The following is a 21437-nucleotide window of genomic DNA, read 5'->3' on the forward strand; positions in this document are numbered from 1 at the left end:
GAGCAGCTTGCAGCAGATCCCTCCAGGCTTCTCCATTGGATGGCACACACCGGTGTGAGAAAGGAGAGGCAGAAAGGCCGCCCAGCTCATGTGAGCAGAGCTGATCTGGTTTCACATATTCCTGGGGTTTCTCTTGAAAACGTGCCTGTCGCTGAGGCCCCGGGGAGCAGGGAGAAGAGGTCAGGAGGTAAAGCAGTGTGTGCCCTTGGGATGAGCCTGCAGAGCTGCTAGTGCTATTCTCACATGGGCATCATTGGAGTGGGCAACGAGTCAGCTGATGTGCAGCAAAAAACTGCTGTGCAGAAATTTGCCTGGAAGCCACAAAAAGGTGACAGGCACCATGCAGGGCAGTGACCAGGCAGCACTGCAAGGGAGGGTTGTGCAACGCTGTGGGTCTTGGGCAACAAATGGGTCAGAATGGGGAACAAGGAGGACAAGGAGGCAAGGAACTCTTGCCTTGCCTGCTCCGTCCCTGCTGCCCTCTGCCCTCCGTGCCCACAGCAAGGGTACAGCCCCAGCCCCAGCCCCTGCTCCACCCACTTTTAACCCGTATTTGCTTATTAGGGAAGCTGCAAGCCTGTGCAAACACTTCCATTTGTTCTCGATAAAGTGAAGGCAGAAAAATCGTGCCCACGAGGTGTGGCTGGTGCCGGCGGGCTGCTGCGTGCTTGGGGTCAGGCTGCTGGGGTTCAGCTCAGCCCTGGGTGTCCCCAGTCCCCAATGTCACCATCCCTGCTGCTCTCCAGACAACAGCAGCATTTGTCCCAAACTCGGCCTGGTGTCGCTAATGGCAACTACTAATTGTTCTCTAGCTCCGTACTATATTTAATTCCCCGTTATTATTTTTTCCCCTTTTAATCATAAGAAGCCTAAATTTCCCTTGGGGAAGGTTATTGGCTCAGCGGTGGAAATATACCTGCGACTTGCATGGCGCTGTGCCACGGGGGGATTGGCTGTATTTTTAAAACCAAGTACAAAGTGTCTTCAATACCAGCTTGGCTTAACCCTTCCTGGGGAGGTTGGGGGGCTGCAGGGGCTCCTTCCCCTCCACTCAGCTCCTGCTTCTCCCCCTGGGGCAGAGTGTGCCCATCTGTGCCCTCAGACACGGGGAACAGAGGATGGGCAAGGAGCAAAGGTGGGTTGGGAGGTATGGCTCAGTTTTGTCCTACTTTCTGACGGCTTCTCTGTTCCTTGCTGGTGTAAACCCAGCATGCACAGGGTTGTGTGAGGGGCATGGCATGTGCAGTGTGTGGGGTTTGTGAGCATAACCTAAAGCCTTGACACCTTTGAGGATGTGGGCCAAAGTCATGCTGTCTGAGAGCTATTCTGGGGGAGCGTGGCTGCTCCTGTGGGGCTGCTGGGGAGGTACAGATGGGACAGGCGGGAGGGGGCTGTCTTTCATCTGCTCCCATTAATTAAGTCACCCACGGGGGGCTCATCCCAGCCCCGAAGACCTTGGGTTGCCTTTCAGACGGCTGCTGGTGGGGAGGTTTGGGATTTGCACTTGGGATTTGAGCAGTCAGTGCTGAGCTGCCTGCTCACTGCAGGGTGCTGAATCAGGAGGAGCACACAGGGGGGGTGTGGAGGGCAGGCAGAGCCCAGGCAGCCTCTGTGCTGCATCCACGGGCAGCACTGGGGTCAGAGTGTGCCCAGAGCACGCTGACACGGGGGGCAAACCCTCCTCCTAGGCAAAGAGTTCCCCTGTTCTCTATGGCTGCCAGTAGAGCCTTCCCGCAATGCACACAAGGGCCCGAGTGTCTCCCTTCCTCCTCCATGAACAAAGGAGGCTACAGATATTTTTCTCCTCCCAACTGCATGCAGCTTCACCCTTGCACTCCCAACCTTGATCTGGGACTCCCAGTGCCAACACTAGCTGGGGACCCGGCAGGGCATGGGGATGCTGTTTGGATACCACAACCCGTCAGACTCCCCAGCTCCAAATGCCCAGCATCCCCATCCCACTCTCAGTGCTGTATCTGCTCCCTCAGCCCCTGCCCAGCCAAGAATTCCAGTTGGGCTCTGGAGGGCTTTTTGGATGTTTGTGTAGCCAATCCCACTCCACAGTGCACTGCAGTGTTGGGAGCACTCACTGCGGAGCCCGGCAGCCCAGGGCCATCACAGGGAGAGTTGCAGGAGATGTAGTTGCAGGGGAACCTCTGCCAAAGGAGCATCGTGTGGACAGGACAGTGGGGGTCAGGGGAGGGATGTGGCCCCTCAGTTGGAGCAGCTGCCTGCAAAAGGAGCAATTTCAGCATGGGAAAGGAATGTGGTTCCGGCCCCGCCAGGGATGAAGGCTGTGCCTGGGAGAGGGGTGGCTGCTGCAGCACTGACTCACCGGCCGCCTCTCCGCAGCCGCTTCCTCTCCGGGAGGCAGAAACTCCCAGTTTTTATTTATCGCTTGGCCTAAAGTAGGGGGTAAGGAAGGAAACGCTCTTATTTTTAACTCCTCTATCTCCCCGGGACCTGGGCTGTGTGGGGAGCGAGGCGGCCACCCAGTGTGTGTGCCTGCGAGCATCCCCAAGGCCGGGGCTGCGCCGCTCACCTGGGGCTGTGCTGTGCAGAGCATCGCATGGGCTGGGAGCAGCCCAGGGACCGAGCTGAGGGGACACAGGAGCTTGTCAGCATTGCGGTTGTGGCTGCGTGGCGGGGCAGGGACGCACCACTAAAATGCTTTCTATTCTCTGTCCTCGGTGGAGTTGGTTGGGGATGTTTGGTCCAGAGCAGGAGATGCAAAGGAGAACGCAAGAGGCTGCGACTCGCTGCTCGTGTTCTTCTGGACAGGAGAAAGCAGGCCAGGCACAACCTGTGTTCAGTGCAAAGGAGCTTTTGGCATCTCCTAGTGATTTCATCGCTCGGTGCTCAAATAACACAAGCAGCCCCCTGGGAAGGATGAGCGCACCGGGAGCCTGCAGAGGAGGTGCCCAGCGAGGATGTGGTGTGCACGGATGGGTGCACAGCGCTGCTGGCCGAGATGCTGTGTGTTGTGCCTTTGATCAGAGCGGCTGATTTGTGCACAGAGTTTGGGCCTCTGATTCCACTGGGGCTTTCTTTGAGCTCCTGTTTTGAAACCTTCATTTGCTTTTAGCAGCGGCACTTTTTTTTCTTATGATCTTCTTTTTTCCCCCTCTGTTGCCCTGAGATAAAGGCTTCTAAATTTGTCCTGTGCTGAAAACGCAGCTAATCCTGATGGACCTGGATTCGCATCTCCCCCAGAGGAATTGCACTAATTTTTTTCCCCTTTGTTCTGCCAGGGGACCTGTCCGTTTCCTTGTGGAAAAAAATAAAATCCACTATTTAGGGCAAGGTTTAGGCTCCTGAAACCTGTGTGCTTGTTTGTGGGAAAAAAAAAAAAAAAAAAAAAAAGAGGACAAGAGAGAAATAAACGAGGAAAATGCATCATGTTTTTTTTTCCTTCTCCTTCCAGTATTGTTTTTACAGCAGTCAAGTTTTAATTAAAGTGTAGAACTAGGGCAGCTGTGCTGTCCAGAAGATGTTCTGAGGACATGCTCCTTTTCCACTGATGTTATACAGGGAGCCCAGAGCTGCTCACCCAGCCTGGTGCATTGGGTGATGGGCTGCAGGCACCAAGGGGGGCTTTGGGGACCGGGGGGGAGGGGTGGTCCTTCCTGCTCTCAGCTACCGGTGGTGATGAGGGGGGTGGGCATAATGAACGGGGCTGGTAGTTGGGGGTGAAGGGGGAAAGCTTGTGCACTGCACAAGGGTAGGTTTTGTTGATGGTGGAAGGGGGATGGAGAGGTGGCAGGAGGTGCAGCTGCTCCAGCACGGGGTTGGCTTGCTGGCAGCTGGGCTTCAGGGATTTTCCTGCCACAAGCACTTGCCTGGGGGAGAAAAATCCAGCCAGAGCCGGCCTGTCCTCACCTGGGGCTTTCCCCGGCTCCGCCGGTGGTGCGGGACAGCTGTGCTGCACCTCGGGGGAGCGCTGCCCCAAAGGCGGCTTTGTGCCTTAGGAGCGGTGCTGGAGGGCTGGGAGCAGCGTGTGCTGGTCCTGGGGGGGCAGAAATGAGGCTGGGAAGGGGGGGCTGGGCGGTCACAGCAGCGGGGCAGGAGGGCACGATGGGTCGGGGGGCAGCGGGCGCATCCCAGCTACACCAGGCGCTTAAGTTCGACGGTGGATGCAAAGTGCAGCCGCCTCCTCCCCTGAGCATTGCTGCCTTTCTCCGCTTTTGTGCAACACCCTGCGGGCCCCCATCTCCAAACAGCCCCCTAGCCCGGCCCGGGACGAAGAACCGCAGCCCGTAGCGGGGCTGAGTGGAGGCGGAGGGGGGAAAACTCTGCACCCCGAGAGCGGCACAGCGGGGTGAGCCCAGGGTGGGTGTGGGCAACGCTCAGAGCGCTTCCGCCTGGCTGCGGAGAGCCCCACGTCCCCAGCTCGGCGACACAGAGACCGGCGGCAGTGGGGTGCCGACCCCCTCCCTCCCCTCCAAGCCCACGCTCCCCTAAGCTGGGAGGCGGGGAGCAGAGGGTGGGGCCTCATTTTGGGTACCAACGCCCCCCCCCCCCCCCTCGCCGTGCCGCTCCGGTTCTCCTCCCAGGCCAAAAATATTTGCATGCTTTTTCGAGCAGGACTTCCTGATTGCTCTCTATTGGCTGCAGGTAGAAAGCTGTGGGGAGACGGAGGCACGGACAGCCGGACAGATCTCATGCTGTGCTCTTCTTGAGCCTCTTCCTCCCACACTCCTCTTCCTCCTCCTCCTCTCTCCGCTGCCCGGCTCCTTTGGCTCGAGTCCTGCGCGGCACATGTAAAAGTTGAGCGAGAGCGTCCCGCTCCCCTCCGCTGCTCGAAGGGAACGGGCGAGGGGCAGAGGGCGAGAGCCGGGCTGGCAGAGCCCCCGGGCACGATCCTGAGCCCCGCTTGCTTCATGGTGCATTCGTGCCCCGGGAGGTGACGTCGGGAAGAAGAGAAGCGGTGCCGACTCGAGGGCAACCATGAATGAGATGTCGAGTTTCCTGCACATCGGGGACATCGTCTCCCTGTACGCCGAGGGCTCCGTCAATGGTTTCATCAGCACTTTGGGGTGAGTGAGCCCTGACCGGCACTGCGGGCTTGCTTCTGGGGGGAACGGGGAAGGGAAGGCAGTGCCGAGGCTGGACTGGGTGGGAAGAAGGGATTGAAACCCCTTTACAGGTGTTGGACGTGGGGAGGGCAGGGTATGGAATCGCCTTTGCCTTTGTTGGTTGCTGTTAGGGCGTGATTTGGCCCTGCAGCTCACAGCAGCCGTTGGCAGAAGTTGTTTTCCCATCTTTAGAGGGTTAAGGTGGGCTTGAACAGCAGGAGGGTCCGTGGGGCTGTGCTTAAGGCTGATTGGGATGGTTTGGTGCGGATGGCAGAAGGAGGGTTCCCAGCCTGGCCTTGTGTGGCCACAGGCTGCTGTCCTGGCACCAGGCAATGATGAATTTGCTGCTCATCTCGAGGGCTGGGAGCTGGGGGGAGCAGGGCATGGCAGAGCTGTCTCCTTGCAGCCCCCAGGCACGCTAGAACAGAAGGGGATCTTGCAACCCGACCTCAGGGACCTGTCCCTTGTCCCTGCTGCTTTCGTGTTAAAATAACTTTGGGGCAAAACCCCTGGGCTGCACATAGCAGGGACCCAAACCTCCCTGAGCACCAAGCCTGACGCTGCTTCTAGGACGGGAGTCTGTGCTAGTACTTGCCCCACAGTACATGTAGGAGAGGCTGAGATCAGGCAGGAATGCTGACTTGGATGGGATTCCTGGGGCAGGAGCTGCCCGGCTCTATAATCTGCGCTGAATGCACTTGCTCCCACATGCCTGTGTAGAACTGGAGACGTTCATACGTCGCCTACACGTGTACACACATCCACTGTGGGGCACACGCAGCCTCTCAGATGATGCCCGTTGGAGCCATGCCCTGGCCAGCAGCAGGAGGCTGCCCAAAGCTGTGCTGGTGGGCGCAGGCACAAAACCCCGTGCGTGCAGCTGTGTCGAGTGTGGGATGCAGCAGCGTTGTGCTCAGCCCTCAGCCCGGGGTCCCGTTGGGGTTGGTCTCTGTGGTGGGGTCTGTGTGCTCGGTGCTCAGCGCCTTCCCATCCTGGTGGTGAGATTGGAGGTGGAGGAGCTCCAGCAGAGCCAGCACTGGTTATTAGCCCACGCAGCATGTCCCAATGGCTTGCAAGGAGCCAAACAAAGAGATGTTGAGATACTTTCAGGCTCCAATCCCTTTGTAGCTCTGGCTCACTTTTCTGCAGGGTGCTTCTCTAGTCCTGCTTACACACATCTGGAAGGCAGGCTGTGCTCCCAGGCCCCTCTGTGGTTTTTGCTGGACCCGCTTTTCCCAGGGCTCTGTTTTCTCTGGTTTATTTCCCACCCTCTGTTTTCCTGTTTGCCCCATGACTTGGGAGACCCAACCGCACCTTAAATCACTCCTGCGATAATGGACTGGGTGACTCACTGAGAGTGCTTCTCCCCAACCCTGCTGCTGCCTGCTTGGGACCTTATTTGGTTCATTTGCAAGGCAAATAGCTCTGCCAGCCCCAGCTGGGTGCTGCGTGCCCGGCTCAGCATCCTGCCGGAAGGGCTCCCTTCATCTTTCCTCCCCTATGGCAGAGGTTTTGGGGTGGGGGAGTCTGTAGTGGGATCTTTATGGGATGATGTAGAGTTTCCAGGTGCTCTGTTAGGGCGTGCACCCAATGTTCTGGTGCTGGGGCTTCCCTGTGCCAGCAGCCTGGTGGGGAGGTGAGCTCTTCCCAAGTGCATTTCTTTGGGGTTTCTTGGATGATGTGGGTCTAAATGGCACCTAAATACAACCCAGTGGTGCTTGCAGGTGCTGCTACAGGATGCACAGAGCTCTGTCTGCGTATGGGATGCAGCAGTGTTTGGAGCCACCACAAGCTCTTCTTGGATGGATATGGCTGCAAAACACTCGGTCTGAAGCAGTGTCTATCTCTGCAGCCCGTGCCTTGCATTAAGGCCAGTAAGCCCAGTGTTTTGCTGGTTCTGGTCAGAAGCAGTGAGTGGGAGAGTCTTTTGTCACCAGCTCAGGGCAATGCCCTGCTGCAGAATGGGACCAGCCAGCACATGAGGCTGCTCACTACTCAGTCCCACCATCTGTGGGATCTCACCAGGCTCTTAGCAGCCTTTTGAGCCGTGATGGTACCCTGGCAGGGGGGGATGTTGGGAGCCAGCAGCCCTGCTTCTCGTTGTCAGTGGGATGCTCTGGAAAGCAGCAGGGAAGCAGAATCAGGCTGCTTATCAACACTAAGCCTTAAGTTTTGTTAAAGTGGTTTCCTTTCTCCACGCATCCAGGGGGACTTGCTGGAGTGGTCGGGGCAGGAGCAGCCCCCCGGCTGACCTCCACCTCTGCTCCCAGCCCCACTCACAGTGGGGGACAAAGCACTCCTCCCACACCCGCAGTGGGTGTTTGCTCTGAAGGAGGAAAAACATCACACTGCAGGGTGGGGAGTGCTTGTGTGCTCACAGCAAGATGGGGGAACGCCGAGCCAAAATACCCAAACATGCTCAGATGTTGAAGACGGAACAAATAGGAGGAGGCTGTTTGAGAAGCACGGGGCAGGAGCTGATCGAGGTCGCATCCCTTGATTCAGTGCCCTGGGAGCAATGCGTTCATTTTGCGGAGCTGGGGGCAGTGGGACAGCTTGCTTTGAGGCAGGGAAGGGCTCTGCAGGGCTGCAGGTTTGGGGCATGGGAAGCTGCCCAGGAGGTGCATGGAGATGTGGGACCCAGAGTTGGCTCATCTGCCCTCTGAGCTTGCTTTGAGGCAGGGAAGGGCTCTGCAGGGCTGCCCAGTCTTCGCTGCTGCAGGTTGAGGGTGTCTGAGGAAACAACAGCTTTGTGTTCAGAGGAAATCACAGGTACCTCCTGGGACTTTGTGCTAAGGGAGCAGGAAGTTTTGGAACTGGGTCTGGAATGGGGACGCAGCTGCTGTGGTGGAGTGCTCTGTGGGCATCGTCTATACCAAGCAAACCAGTGCCAGGCAGGGGGGAGGGCTGGGAGACCTTGCTTTGGTTCCTGCTCCATTGGTGGATGTGGTGATGCTGTGTGCCCTGGGAAAACCACAGCCAGCGATGTCCCCATCTCGGCTTGTGTCCCTCCTGGGCCAGCACCGAATGGCAGGAGCCAACCAGGAGCAGTGAGATGCTGCTCAGGATTGAGCTGCCCTGTCCCTGCCATCCGAGGAGCTCAGGGACTGGCAGAGGTGGCAAACCCGCCCGGGTGGCAGTTGACTGTTTAGCATAAAACAACACCTTTGATAGCTGTAATTGCGATTGCAGGTGGATGTACAGGGTGGAGCAGCTGAGGGAAACACAGCTGGTGAAAGGGCAACTGCAGCCACACTGGGTCAGGACATGGGGAGGAGACACTCGCCAAGCCAACAGCAGCATCCTCGTGGTGCTGGGACAGTGGGGGCAAGGCTGCATTTTTGTGGCTCACTTGCTTTATTTTTGCTTCATTTGCACTGCCAGGATGGCCGCCCCGTGGGCATCGTGCCCATCCCAAGCCTGAGAGGCTGACCCAGCCCCGTGCCTGGTGGCAAGCTCTGCTCTCCTCCTCTTCCTCTCCTCCAGGACAGCCCCAGCCAGCCGCTGTCCCCGGGGGTGTCAGGAGTGTCCAGCAGCCGCAGATTGCAGTGCTGGAAGAGCTGCTTCCCCTGACCTCCAGCAAAAGGCTCTGCCTCGGGCTGGCTGGAGGCCAAGGAATCACTTTGTGCTCTGTTTGGAAGCATGCAGAAAGCCCTGCTGGAACTGCTGCAGGGCTTAAAGCTAACCAGATGCTCGCACGCGCTGCGGGCAGCAGCATGCAGGGCTGCAGGATCACATCCCAGGGCACCTTGAAGCTGCAAAGCACAAGGTTTGCAGCAGTGCCCTCAGCCTACAATGTCTTCCTCCAGGGGATCAGACACCGATGGCATTCTCTCATTAGCACCTGGGAAATGAAAGCCAGCAGCCCCACTGTTCTGATAGCACAGGGAGCTCTGCGTGGCGCTGGGGGAAGCACGTCCCAGCAGCAACCCAGGTGACTCATGTCCACCGTGTCAGGATCCTTTCTGCTTTCAGCAATTCTTAACTGAATAATGCTAGTCCGGAGTATCACTTAAAGAAAAATAATACTTTGCATTCCTGCAGAGTGTGTAATTGGAGCATTAAAGACACAGAAACTGCTCTGAGATCATTAGCTAATTAAGACTTGCAGCTTGGCAGATCGCTGTCTGCACTGCTGCGTGGCACAGTGGTGGCACTTGGTGCAGAAGCTGCAGGAGATGGAGCTGGCACCTGTAGAAAGCTCCTGTGTTGAAAATGGGCTGCGTGGGTCAGATGCTTCCTTGGAGACCTTTAGACATGGTGGAGAACTTAGATATTGAACGTTTTTTTTAAAGAGCAAAAATGAAGGCACCCTTCTGCTCCTGTAGGGGGTGGTGGAATTGAATCAGGCACTCACTGAGAGCTGTTGCTGCACTACATAGCTCTCATTTGACTCAGGCAGTATGTGTGCCAGGCAGCACTGCAGAGTAATAGAAACCAAAAGAGCCTACAGCTGGCATCGGGCTGGGCTGAGGCTTTGCATATCTCCTGCGCAGTGAGATATGTGAGAGGGTTTGTTCCCTCTTTGCCACCCTTCTCGCTGTCCCAAATGCCCACAGCAGCATGGGGACAGTCCCAGCTCCTTCCCAGTTGTTGTGGAAGCAAGGGGCCAGCTGGGGAGCCCAGCACCCCACCACAAGTGTGAGCCAAACCCTGCCTAGCAAAACACCCGATGTCCGTTTATCAAAACCTCATGCGTTTTGATTGTCCAAAATCTGGATCTTTTCTCATAGTTATTAAACTGCTGCTGCCACCAAAAATATTCGAGAGATTGATTTTCTTTCTTTACTTGAAAGCTAAATTGAATCCCCCATGAGCCCCAGAAGCTGCAGCTTCAGCAAACCTCTCTCCTGGCAGCACCACGACGCCCAGTGCTGCAGCACGAGGCCTGGCTGCATTTTGGGGTCCTAATAGAAGGTGAAAGCAGAGGTCCCTCTGTGCTCTGGGCCATGCATTGGGACATTGGCTGCTTATCCAGCTCCACCGCCAAGGACGCAGCAGCACCAGGGTCCCTGGGGTCCCAATCCATCAGCGCTGAGGCCAAATTCCTCTCTGCCGAGCGAAGGAGAGGAATTTTCCCCTCCTCCAGAGAGCAGCTGGAGCTGCAAGTGGGATTTTTCTTCTTGCAAGCCCTCTGCAGCACAACATGCTCAGCTCCAGCTGCACTTTGCTGTGTTTGTCAGCTGCATCGAGTCCCCAGGGCAGTGCGGTGCCACATGCCCACTGCACCTGTCCTGTCCCCAGCTCTGCATTCCCCCCTGATTGCGTAGTTGCTGCATTCCTGCACCCGCTTCCCAGCGGCCCAGACTCAGGTGGGGGCACGCTGCTCATTTCCTCGCCGCAGGCACAGCGCGGTTTCTCTCCTTGCCTTACTTCCCAGGGGCTGGCAGAAAGCAGACGAGCGGGTCCAGCCTGTCCCACCACTGCAGTGTGTTCCCTTGAAAGCCTCAACCTCCTGCAGAACCCGATGCCTGCTGGCCCTCGGGCCTCTGAGGCCAAGCAGAGGGATGCCTGGTGTCTGCCCGGGCTTTGCTGGTCTCAGTGACATTGCAGCGATGTCCTGAAGTTGCAGGGAAGGTCCTCAGTGTGCAAAGCTGAGCCTGCAGGAGTCTGGGGAAATGAGGAGGGTGGCAGGGAGGAAGCACAGAGCTCTTTGCGTCTGATGGGTAGAGCCAGCACCTCCAATCAGATAATAATAATTTTAGGGGCCATGCCACCTCCTGCAGCAGTTTGCAGCCTGTGCATGCATAGGGTTAGCTCCCAGCTGAGAAAGGAGAACCATTATGTGAAAGCTGAACTCATCACAGATTTCCAGACTGATGGCAGCACGAAGCTGTGGGCAGCATCCCCACCCCTGGCCCAGGCAGCAGCCTGCTTGTGCACAGTGCCCTCACCCCGAGGCAGATTTGGCTCTGCTGGGCACAGCAGGACCCACTCCTGCAGAGTGAGGGTGTCAGAGCCTCCAGTATGGATCGCTGAGCAAAGGCCCCAGGACGCAGCTCAGTGCTGTGCTGCTGTGTTTGCCCAAAGGGGCCGTAAGGAAAAACCCATCAGTATCACCTGGGGGGCAGTGGTGAACAAGGAGCAATGAGATGCATTCAAGGCAGGTGCCAAGGAATGGCTGCTGGAGCTGAGCATCGTGCTGAATATTGGTAGAGTGCAAAGGGGTAGAAAACAGAAGACATGAGTTTTGATGCTTTGGAGCCAATGTGTGTTTGCTGCTTTGCTTACTTGAGCCTTGCTGCTGCCTCTTCTCAAGCTCTGCTCCTGCTCTGTCCTGCAGGCTGGTGGATGACCGGTGTGTGGTGGAGCCGGCAGCTGGGGACCTGGACAACCCTCCCAAGAAGTTTCGAGGTGAGATGGGGCCAGGTTGGGGCAGTCCTGTCACTGCTTGGGAACAACTGAGCATCCATGCCAGGGGTGGGGACTGCAGCCCCAGCTCGCCAAAGCTGGGAGGTGCTGCTTGCAAAGGACTTCAGGCAGCTTTTGTAGGCCACCACTTGGCCAAACCACTGACCATCCTCTCTTTGCTTCTGGGAGCATTTATGCTTCTCTTGGAACTGCTCCCAAGTAGGATGGTCCCTGGGACCCCACAGCCCTAAGGAGCAGAGGTGGCTGGAGGCTGTCCTCTGCAAAGGTGGGTCTGACTGTGCCTAAACACATCCTTAAGGATGTTGGCAGCATCACCTGGCTGCGAGCAGGGGACAGGAGGGAACAGAGAGAGTTGCAGTTGAAACAGACAAACTATTGCAAGGCAGGTCTGTTCTCACTCAGTACTAATTACATCTGCTGTGCTTGGCTGCACCTCAGAGTGAACCAAGGGATTAAGCTGCTCTTTTACAAGGCATGCAGGGTGAGATGGTGAATCCCTCCCCATCCTCAGTGGTCACGTTTTGGGCTGTCTCCTTGGGGCTGTGCTCACTGCTTCCTGTGCTGGCAACCCTGAGCAGGAGTGGGCCGTCATGGCCAGTCCAGGTGGAAAAGGGATGAGTCAGTGGAGGGCTGGGACAGATGGGAAGCTAAGACAGGCTGCTGGAGGGAGCAGCTCCTGCCTCCCCAGCTTTTCAAGCCCTGGGGCTGAGTGGTGATGCAATGTGACCCTGGGGCTGTGCAGGGAGCAAACTGCTGCACCAAGTGCTGCATCTACCTGGGAAATGCTATGCTTGTGCCTGGCTGCCCCATGCGAAACACAGGAGAAAGGTTGTGTCCCAAAGAGCATCTCGGATGGGCTGAGTGCCCAGAGCGCCCTGCGGATGGTGTGGCAGATAGGGGATGAAACATTGCTGTGCACTGAGAAACCCCCCAAGCCAGTGCTCACGCTGCTGGATTTGAGGTTTGGTTTATGGCAGCCATTCATTTTACACCAGGTACCATAATTTCAGACCCCCTTTCTCAAAAAAAAGCAGCTCTTTAAATATTGGTTACCCACCCTGCATCCTGCCCCAGCCCCTTCCATGGGCATCTTTACCTCCCTGCAGCGGAGCGCCCTGCTGGTGCTGTCCCCTCTGCCGAGCAGTGACCTCCCTCTCCATAGGACCATTTGCCCCTCCTTTGTGCATGGAGCCAGCTCCCAGGACATCTGCCAGCCCCACAGCCCTGACACGCCCCACAGCTTCTCTGTTCTTGATGGACTTTCACCTGGGAAGAGCTGGGAGCCATGGCAAACCCCCAGTCCTTCCCCTGGTCCCAGCAGCCACAGCGTCTCCCTTCCTGGATGTGGGTGGGTGCTGAATCTCTTTTCCAGACTCAGGTCTGCTCTGGGTTCAGCCCTGCTCCATGCAAACCCTATCAGGATATCCAGCTGCTTGTTTTAATGGCCGGAAAGCGAGCGGTTTGCCTTCTCAATAGCTATCACTGCGAGGGAGGTAAAAACAACTGGCTGGTGCAGTTTCCCTGCTGCAGCAGCAAGAGGCTTAAGAGGGCTGTAATGGGCTGTTGCCATCCCCATATCCTGCGGCTGGACCCTGCCCTTCCCAGCTCAGCTCCCACACTGCTCAGTGGGTTTGGGGCCTTTCTCCTACAGACCTACACGGTTTTTGGAAATGCCCAAGCCCATCGAGGAGCCTTTCATTGCTGTTTTCTTCCCCAGCCTTACATTCTGGTACATCAGGGAGAAGCAAATAGGATGTCTCAGTCCTGCACTCAGCAGGATTTAAGCCCACCATCCGTCTTGAAAAAGATCCTTGGTACTCAGTTTCAGGGTCCCAAAACTCCAAATTCCAACAAGAATTTCTTTGGAGCTTTCCTCTGTGCAGCCAACTCTGTGCCTCAGTTTCCCTCCTTGCAACACATTGCTAAGGGACAGGGAGGTCGAGCAGCTCCGCAGGCAGGGAGTGCAAGCAGCCAGGGGTTTGATTTGCTTCTGTCTCTTAATAGCTACGTTAGATCTCTTCCCTCCCTGCTCAGTTTCTCTTTTGCACCAGGTCCTTTTGCAACCTAATTAGCAATTTAATGAAAACAACTCAAGGTGCTGCAGGTGGCCCTGTGGTGCTGCTGGGAGGCAGTGGGAGAATGCAGCCAGGCATTGCAGCAGCTGCGCTGAGTCCCTGATTAGAAGCCCAGCATCACAAAGCCTCCTTGGCACAGGACATGCCATTAGCAAACAGACCTGTAAAATGAAATGTGAAACTTGGCTTCTCACCAGCATCCCGAGCCGGTGAGAACTGTGCTCTGGGCTTGTTTGTTCGTCACTCCCAGGTAAATAAATACGTGCTTGCCAGCAAGCCGGGAGCGGGGCCAGAGATGGAAGTGATTTTTCCTTTTGTGTCTGAAGTTTCTGCGCTGCTATTTCAGGCATAATTCGGATGACCCAGGCTGAGGGTCCCTTCCTGCCTCCATCCCCACACAGCTTCTAACCCGAATCAGGGCTCACAGTGCAGCTGCAGTCTCCTGATTTCCACAGAGAGCTGCTCTGTGCTTTGATTCACAAAGCCTGGTCCTGGACGTCTATCCTGACCTCTCCATGGTGGGGAAAAGCATCCAAACTGGAGCACTCTGCAGGTTCCATCCACACTGCCAGCATTTGGGAGGACCCAGACCCGTGTCCTCTGCATCACCCAACAGTCTCTTTTAGGGTGGGCCTGCAGCTGTTTGCAGCACCAATTTGTGAAGCCCTTGGTTGGAGCTTCCAGCACTGCCCACTGAGCTGTGAGCAGTCACAGGACTGTTGCGGAGCTGGTGTGTCCTGGTGGCACTTCACCATGGGAACAGCATCCTGCAGGGACATGGGACATCAGGGCTGTGGGACGGCCTGCTCCTATCCCAGTCCTGCAGCCTGCGCTCCTCCTCCCAGCAAGATCTGCTCCTTGTGCAGCCCAGCTGTGCCTCATCAATACATTTTCTCCCCATGAAGCTTTCCTCCCCAAATTACAAGGCTGTTTCCGATGGGAACGCTTTTATTGCTGCTCCAAGAAGTGGAGTCACTGCTGAATTTCTCTTTTCTCTGATCTTCAGCTTGTGTGTGGGCAGTGTGACCCTCTGCCAGCCTGCCTTGTTGCTGGGGGAATGGAGAGCACTGCAGGGATGGGAGCAGTGCCTGGAGCAGTGCTGCTCCTCCCTGGTCCCATGGAGGACCCTGTGAGGCCATGCAGTTGATGCTCGCCTTCCTCTCCTCCCAGATTGCCTCTTCAAAGTGTGCCCCATGAACCGCTACTCCGCCCAGAAGCAGTACTGGAAGGCCAAGCAGACCAAGCAGGACAAGGAGAAGATCGCAGACGTGGTGCTGCTGCAGAAGCTCCAGGTGGGTGTCCATGGCTACCAGCATTGGGATCCAGTTGTGAGCAGTCCCTGGGCAGAGGTCGGCCTCCAAACCTCTCACCCTGCAAACCCTCTGGTGTTTTGCTTCCTGGAAAGCTGCACGGCCAGCCAGGACCATCTGGGTTTTGCTTTATTCAGATGTCCTTCTGCTGTCCCACTGCCCTCTTCTTGCTGTGGATCTTTGTCCTGGAGCAGAGCTGCACAGAGGGACAGAGCTGTGGGGAGGAGGAGATGCTGGGGTGAGGGATGGCATCTGTCTGGCCATGCCCAGCCCTGTGCTGTCTCAGCCCCATAGCAGAGGAGCAGGGGGAGCTGCTACGAGCAGGACCTGCTCCAAAGGGCCGGGGAAGCGAAAGGCTCCTGTTGACTTCCATAAGATTTGGAAAAGGCCCATTTTAAACATTGCATAATCTCCTCAGACAGCTGGCGAGGCCCTGAGGATGATTCATAGAAGTGAAGCTCAGGCAGGATTCATTAAATCATCTCGTTGGGCTCCAAGCCGGGCCTCTGTGTTCCCCCAGTTTTGCCTTTGCTGAATGAGGACTGAGGCAGCATCCGGCCACGGCTGGAGGCACCAAGACAGGGTCAGCACTGCCATGACCATGCACACAGCTACACAGATCCCTGGCCTGCTGGGCCTGTCATGTTGGCAGCTGCACTGGCCATGGCTGGACAGAGAGGCTCATTTCCGAACTTGATTGATTGAACCTTGCTTTGGATTTGTCTTCAAGAGGTCCTGTGATTTCCTCGCTCCATCCCGCTGCTCCTGGTGCTGCGCTTTGGGCTCAGCAAGGTGCTACCTGTGCTGCTGTGCAGGCTTGAGCTCCATGGAGGCTTTTGTCCTTCTCCTGACGCTTCTGGGCTGCCAACCCCAGTGCGCATCCCTGATGCCTCTGTCCCCACATGGACAGACTGCCCTACAGACTCAGGGCAGCCCATTCCCACTCAGTGAGAAAAGAATTTGTCCTTGTAGACCACCCACCCCATCCTCCTGCAGGGTGCAGACCACAGCAGGATGGACAGGGATGGATGCTTCCCCAGCCCCGTCCCTCACTGTGGTTTCTCATCCCAGCTGCATAGGGCTGATGCTGCACCCTTGTGTCCCCAGAAACAGATTCCTGCCTTGCTCTGTGCATGCTGACAGCTCCCCTTCCACTGCCAAAGCTGCCATGGAAAATACCTGTGGTTTGGAGAGTGGCTGGTGGGCTCAGCCTGCTGCAAGCAGGGCCAAGCAATTACAATAGTTCTTGGGTGTTTTGGCCAATGTGGACCTCTCCACATCCATCATGGCAGGCACAGACCTGCCACCAGCTCCAGGAATGGCTCTGCCTACTTGGAGCTTTCTTTTTTTGCATGCTTGTTGGGGTGCTGCCAGGAGTCTCTGGTACCAGCAGCCCTGCTGGGTTGAAGCATCGCTCGTCCCCAGGTCCCTTTGGGATGCTGCCCCATATTGGGGAATTCTGGAGAAGCTTGTCCAAATTTTAAAGCTTGCATAGGCTTCATGTGGCTGTGCAGGGCCACAGCAAGGTGCTGGGCTCAGCCCTCAGATGCTGAGAACCATCTTATGGCTCTGGATGATGGTCCTGGGGGACAGCAGGAGGTGTCCCCTGCACTTCCTATATCTTGGGGTGCAGGTGGTTCCCCAGGGTTCACACCAGGGACAGGAGGCTGTGACCATGATGAGCTCTTCTCCTTTTGGCATTCAGCATGCAGCCCAGATGGAGCAGAAGCAGAACGAGACGGAGAACAAGAAGGTGCACGGGGACGTGGTGAAATATGGCAGCGTCATACAGGTATGGGCTGCCCTGGGCTGTGCTGGTCGGTGGTTTGGTGGGAAAACACTCAGATCCAGCGACTGCAAGTTGGGCGGCTGCTGGGAAGGGGCTCACCGTGTCCCTGCTGGAGGTCCAGCCCTGGGATCTCACACTGGTGGTTGCCTCCTCAGCTCCTGCACATGAAGAGCAACAAATACCTGACGGTGAACAAGCGGCTGCCAGCCCTGCTGGAGAAGAACGCCATGCGGGTGACGCTGGATGCCACCGGCAATGAGGGCTCCTGGCTCTTCATCCAACCCTTCTGGAAGCTGAGGAGCAACGGAGACAATGTGAGCGCAGGGCTGGAAATTCCCCCAAAGCAGATGAGTTCTTGGTGTTGGCCCTGCACAGGGCTCATCTCCCTGTCGGGTGCCCATCTCATTCTCTGTGCCCTGTTCCCATTTTGCTTCCCAGGTAGTTGTGGGAGACAAAGTCATCCTGAACCCCGTGAATGCTGGGCAGCCGCTGCACGCCAGCAACTATGAGCTCGCTGATAATGCAGGCTGCAAGGAGGTACGGGGCTGCCTGCAAAGGGCCTGGCTTGGAGAGCTTGCCTGCTTTTTCCTTTTCCCTTTTCTTCTTTCTTTTTCATTTCCCTCTCTGGGATCATGACCTCATTCTCTTGCTCCTTAGGTGAACTCGGTCAATTGTAACACCAGCTGGAAAATCAACCTCTTCATGCAGTTCCGTGACCACATGGAGGAAGTGTTGAAGGGGGTAAGGAAGGAGGGCTGGCCACCGGCCATGGGGACACCATGGGGTCAGAGGACCCCACGCTGGTCCCTTGTCAGGCAGGACATGCAGATAGCTGCTTGGCAGTGAGACAAGGGCAGCATGCCTCAAGGATCTTGATTTGCAGGAGAATTCATCACTTGGAGCACCTAACAGTGTGCTGGAATTGGGGATTTTAGTACCCACTGTCAGCAGGTACCCCAGAGGGCATCAGGTTTCCATCTGCCTTCTTGTATTAAGTTGTCTCTTGAGGACAATTTGAGGCACACATGGTGCCAGCAGTGTTTCTAGCCACAGGGACAGCTTTCAGCTGTTAAGCCATGCAGCCGGGCTGGCTGCTGCCTGGGAAAGGAATTTTCCCTGCAGAGCTATTGTTCACGTCCTCCAGGAAGCAGCTGGATGGATATTGATTGTGAGGGCCTTGCAGATCCCCATCCCCAGGCGCCTGCTTATCCCTGGCTTCCTCTGCATCCTCCTGCTGGGGCATGAATGCCATGACAGCATTGGTGAGCGGAGCCTCTGCCCGCTCCAGAGGCGCAAAGTGGGGAGTAGGAACAGAGAGAAGCAGTTTACACAAGTAAACAGAGTGATGGCATTGCAGAGTAAGGATATCCCATGTCCCCACCACTCGGTACATATGCAAGGTGCTTTCCCTCAGTTCAGAGGGTATAGGATGGGTAGGACTGCAAGAGCTGGCAATGCCCTGCAGCCAGGAGCTGCACCCTGCTCTGGGCCACGTGTGGGTGATCCCAGCCCCTTTGCAGGGCTGTGGGGCCAGAGGAGGAGCTGCACTGGCTTGCAGGAGGTGAACCACAGCCATGGGGCACGGAGCGAATGCTGCCTCTGTGTCCTCACTGTCACATCCCGGTGCCAGGGGGACGTGGTGAGGCTCTTCCACGCCGAGCAGGAGAAGTTCCTGACCTGTGATGAGTACAAGGGCAAGCTGCACGTCTTCCTGCGCACCACCCTGCGGCAGTCGGCCACCTCAGCCACCAGCTCCAATGCCCTCTGGGAGGTGGAGGTGAGTGGGGCTGAGGGATCTGGGGAGATTTCATAGTGCAGGCTGCCCCCCTCCAGCCCCTCGGTGGCTGTCTCGGGTCCGTGCCCAAGTTTATTGACTTGTGGGCACTTTTGAGGTAGGACGGATCTGTGTTGTTGGGATGTTTGCTTGGGCAGCCCCACTCTGAACCCTCCTCTGCTCCTTCCAGGTGGTTCACCACGACCCGTGCCGAGGAGGGGCTGGGCACTGGAATGGCTTGTACCGCTTCAAGCACCTCGCCACGGGCAACTACCTGGCAGCAGAGGTAAGGGGGCAAGCAGAGAGGTGTAGAAAGATGCCCTGTCTTGAGAGGCTGCAAAAGCACCGTCCCTTAGAGCAGTGATGTCCTGTCTTGCCTTGTCCCCTCATGCCACGACATGGGGGCATTTGCAGGACAGCACCTGGCTCTGCTCCCATTTGCTTTTGCAGCATTCTGCCCTTGCAGGTAGAGATGCTGACACCGAGGCCATGAGCGATGTCGGGATTTGCCCGTTTGTCCCCTCCAAAATCCCCTGCCCTGCAGTGCTACATGCACTGCCAACATCACTTCTCCCTCTGACCCTGGCACACAGAACTGGGATGTGGGGGGGTGGCTGGGATTTTCCTCTGTTTGCTCACCCTGGGCCAAGCTGTCCCAGCACAACCTTGTGAGATGGAAGCAGGAGATAACTCGTCCGGCTGTGTTTAACTCTTCCTGACCAAGTTTTACCCTTCCTCATCCTTTGGTATCCTAGCCAGGATGCTAGGGGAGGCACGGACAAAATCTGAGCCTGGAAACACCATCTGCCAGGTGGTTTTTGCTCCCATTTAATTGGCTCAAGGCCTCCTGATAAAGATGCAAAGGGGTTTCTGCACTTAAAGAATGTGGTTTATATGACTGCTGCCAGGGGAGCAAGGCTGTGCCTGAGGGTGCTGGGTGCATCCCATGGCAAAGGTGTTCCAGCATTGCAAAAGATGACCAAAGGCAGTCACCCAGGGCCCCTTCTGCCACTGGCAGGTCTGCCTCCACAATGGCTGCTGAACTGGTGTACTTTCAACCATAAGGCATGCAGGTGGCATCGGAGGAGGAAAGAAGATCTCCTCTCAGGCTGCTGCTGCCTGGCTTGCATTGCTCAGCGAGACCCCAGCCTGGGGCCTCAAGGGATTCCCAGCAGGAGCTCATCCTGCTGCAGTACAGAGCCCCAGCTGTGAACCAGGGCTCAGCCTCTCCCTCTCTTCTCTCATGGGGCTGGAGCACTCTGCACTGGGGATGGGTCCTGTCCTCCAGCCCCATCTGGGCAGGTTTCCTCTCCGCACTGTGATGAAGCAAGGCAGGAACAGGGCCTACACCCCACACTCGGGGCTTTGGAGGGGCCGAGGGGGAGGGCTGATAGCTGTCTTTCATCTCCCTCTTTAACTTTTCAGGAAAACCCAAGTTATAAAGGAGACGTGGCTGAGCCCAAAGCAGCGCCCACGGTGAGCTGTGTGCAGCCTCGCTAGCAGAAATGCTGCTGCCGCTGCCTGAAACCACGCTGCCTCTTAGATTCTGCCTGAAAACAGGGAAATGCTCCAAAAGAGAGCCTGTGCCATGCTGCCGAGTCCTGCTTGGTGGCTGCCCCACCGCAGGGCTGCCCAGCAGAGCACCCCACATCCCGCACCGCAGAGTAGCATCCCCATGTCCCGCTTGCGAGGGGACCCCACCCACATCTGTTGGAGGGGTCCCAGTGCATGTTGGATCACCAGACCACGGGGGTGTGCAAGTGAAGTGCTGGTAGAAGAGTGATTTGGACTTGCAGGGGTTTTTTCTCATTGCCCTTAGCGAGGTTTGGAGAAGGGGTGGCCTCGTGCCGTGCTTGTGCTCTTGCAGCCCCTCCGTCTCTGCGCTGCAAGGCTCAGCTCAGCATCTGAGCAAAAGCTTCTGCCCTGAGCATTGCTGCTGTGTGTCCTCCGATGCCATGTGTGCAGGGAGGCCGGGCTCAGTGGGGTGGTCACCCCACGCCTGGCTCAGAGCCGTTTCCCTGCTGCAGGGGGGGAGCAGCCGCTCCAGCCGCAGGAACACAGGGGAGAAGATCAAGTACCGGCTGGTGGCCGTGCCCCACGGGAACGACATCGCCTCCCTCTTCGAGCTGGACCCCACCACGCTGCAGAAGACAGATTCCTTCGTCCCACGGTACGTGAGCATGTGCCAGCATGGAGGGCTTGAAATAGAGAGGGAGGGTTGATCGTGTGCTGCGCTGGGGCCCAGTCTGCTCCTGGAGGGGCTTTGCTGGGTGCGCTCACCGAAGCGTGGTGCCGTTTGCAGGAACTCTTACGTGAGGCTTCGCCACCTCTGCACCAACACCTGGATCCAAAGCACCAACGTGCCCATTGACATTGACGAGGAAAGACCCATCCGCCTCATGGTGCGGCCCTGTGCCCTCCTTCCTTGCACAGATTTATCCCCCTGCTCCATCCTCCTTCCCTCCTGGCTTTACCCAGTGGCTCCCCTGGCTTCACCGGGGGACTGAGGTACCCTGATGGGCACCAAGTCCCAGCCTCCCCCAGTACCTCGAGCCCATCCTACTCCTTTCAGGAGGGACAAACTGTGTTCCTGATGTCATCTCTGTGGTTGGCAGCTGATGGAGACACTCACCGCAGCCCTACCTGTGTGACACTGCTTCTCTGTTCCTTCCCAGCTGGGCACGTGTCCCACCAAAGAAGACAAAGAAGCATTTGCCATTGTCTCTGTGCCTGTGTCTGAGATCCGGGACCTGGACTTTGCCAACGACGCCAGCTCAATGCTGGCCAACGTGGTGGAGAAGATGAACGAAGGTTTTCTTAGCCAGAACGACCGGAGGTAAAAAAAAAAATAAAATAAGTCATTTTCCCGTGGAAGTGGGGCCATGCCAGGGTCTTCCAGTGTTGCTGTGGGACGGGGCCCCTGGCTGGGTCTTGGTGCCAGCGCTGCTTTGCTTTCCTGCCTGCAACCCAAATCCACGCCTGCTTCTCCCAGGGGTCTGGCGAGGAAATCAGATAACACCACAGACCCACTCCGGCCCCTCC

At 56.9% G+C, this 21437-nt stretch overlaps 1 protein-coding gene across 3 annotated transcripts in view; it reads left to right on the forward strand.

The window, feature by feature from the left end:
• The first annotated feature begins 4582 nt into the window (after window positions 1-4582).
• Window positions 4583-21437, forward strand: part of ITPR3 (inositol 1,4,5-trisphosphate receptor type 3) — a 38008-nt gene continuing 21153 nt past the window's right edge. The window contains exons 1-13 of one of the 3 annotated variants that reach the window (XM_052698369.1): window positions 4583-5036; window positions 11359-11429; window positions 14693-14814; window positions 16538-16624; window positions 16777-16935; window positions 17060-17158; window positions 17279-17362; window positions 18252-18398; window positions 18586-18681; window positions 19821-19871; window positions 20423-20565; window positions 20698-20797; window positions 21071-21231. In XM_052698369.1, the coding sequence (XP_052554329.1) occupies window positions 4948-5036; window positions 11359-11429; window positions 14693-14814; window positions 16538-16624; window positions 16777-16935; window positions 17060-17158; window positions 17279-17362; window positions 18252-18398; window positions 18586-18681; window positions 19821-19871; window positions 20423-20565; window positions 20698-20797; window positions 21071-21231 (1409 nt within the window). In that variant the 5' untranslated portion in view covers window positions 4583-4947. The remainder of the gene's footprint in view (window positions 5037-11358; window positions 11430-14692; window positions 14815-16537; window positions 16625-16776; window positions 16936-17059; window positions 17159-17278; window positions 17363-18251; window positions 18399-18585; window positions 18682-19820; window positions 19872-20422; window positions 20566-20697; window positions 20798-21070; window positions 21232-21437) is intronic. The other 2 variants (XM_052698372.1, XM_052698370.1) reach the window with 2 other exon arrangements.

This window comes from Tympanuchus pallidicinctus, unplaced genomic scaffold (assembly GCF_026119805.1).
Source record: "Tympanuchus pallidicinctus isolate F22 unplaced genomic scaffold, pur_lepc_1.0 scaffold32, whole genome shotgun sequence".
Taxonomy (NCBI): domain Eukaryota; kingdom Metazoa; phylum Chordata; class Aves; order Galliformes; family Phasianidae; genus Tympanuchus; species Tympanuchus pallidicinctus.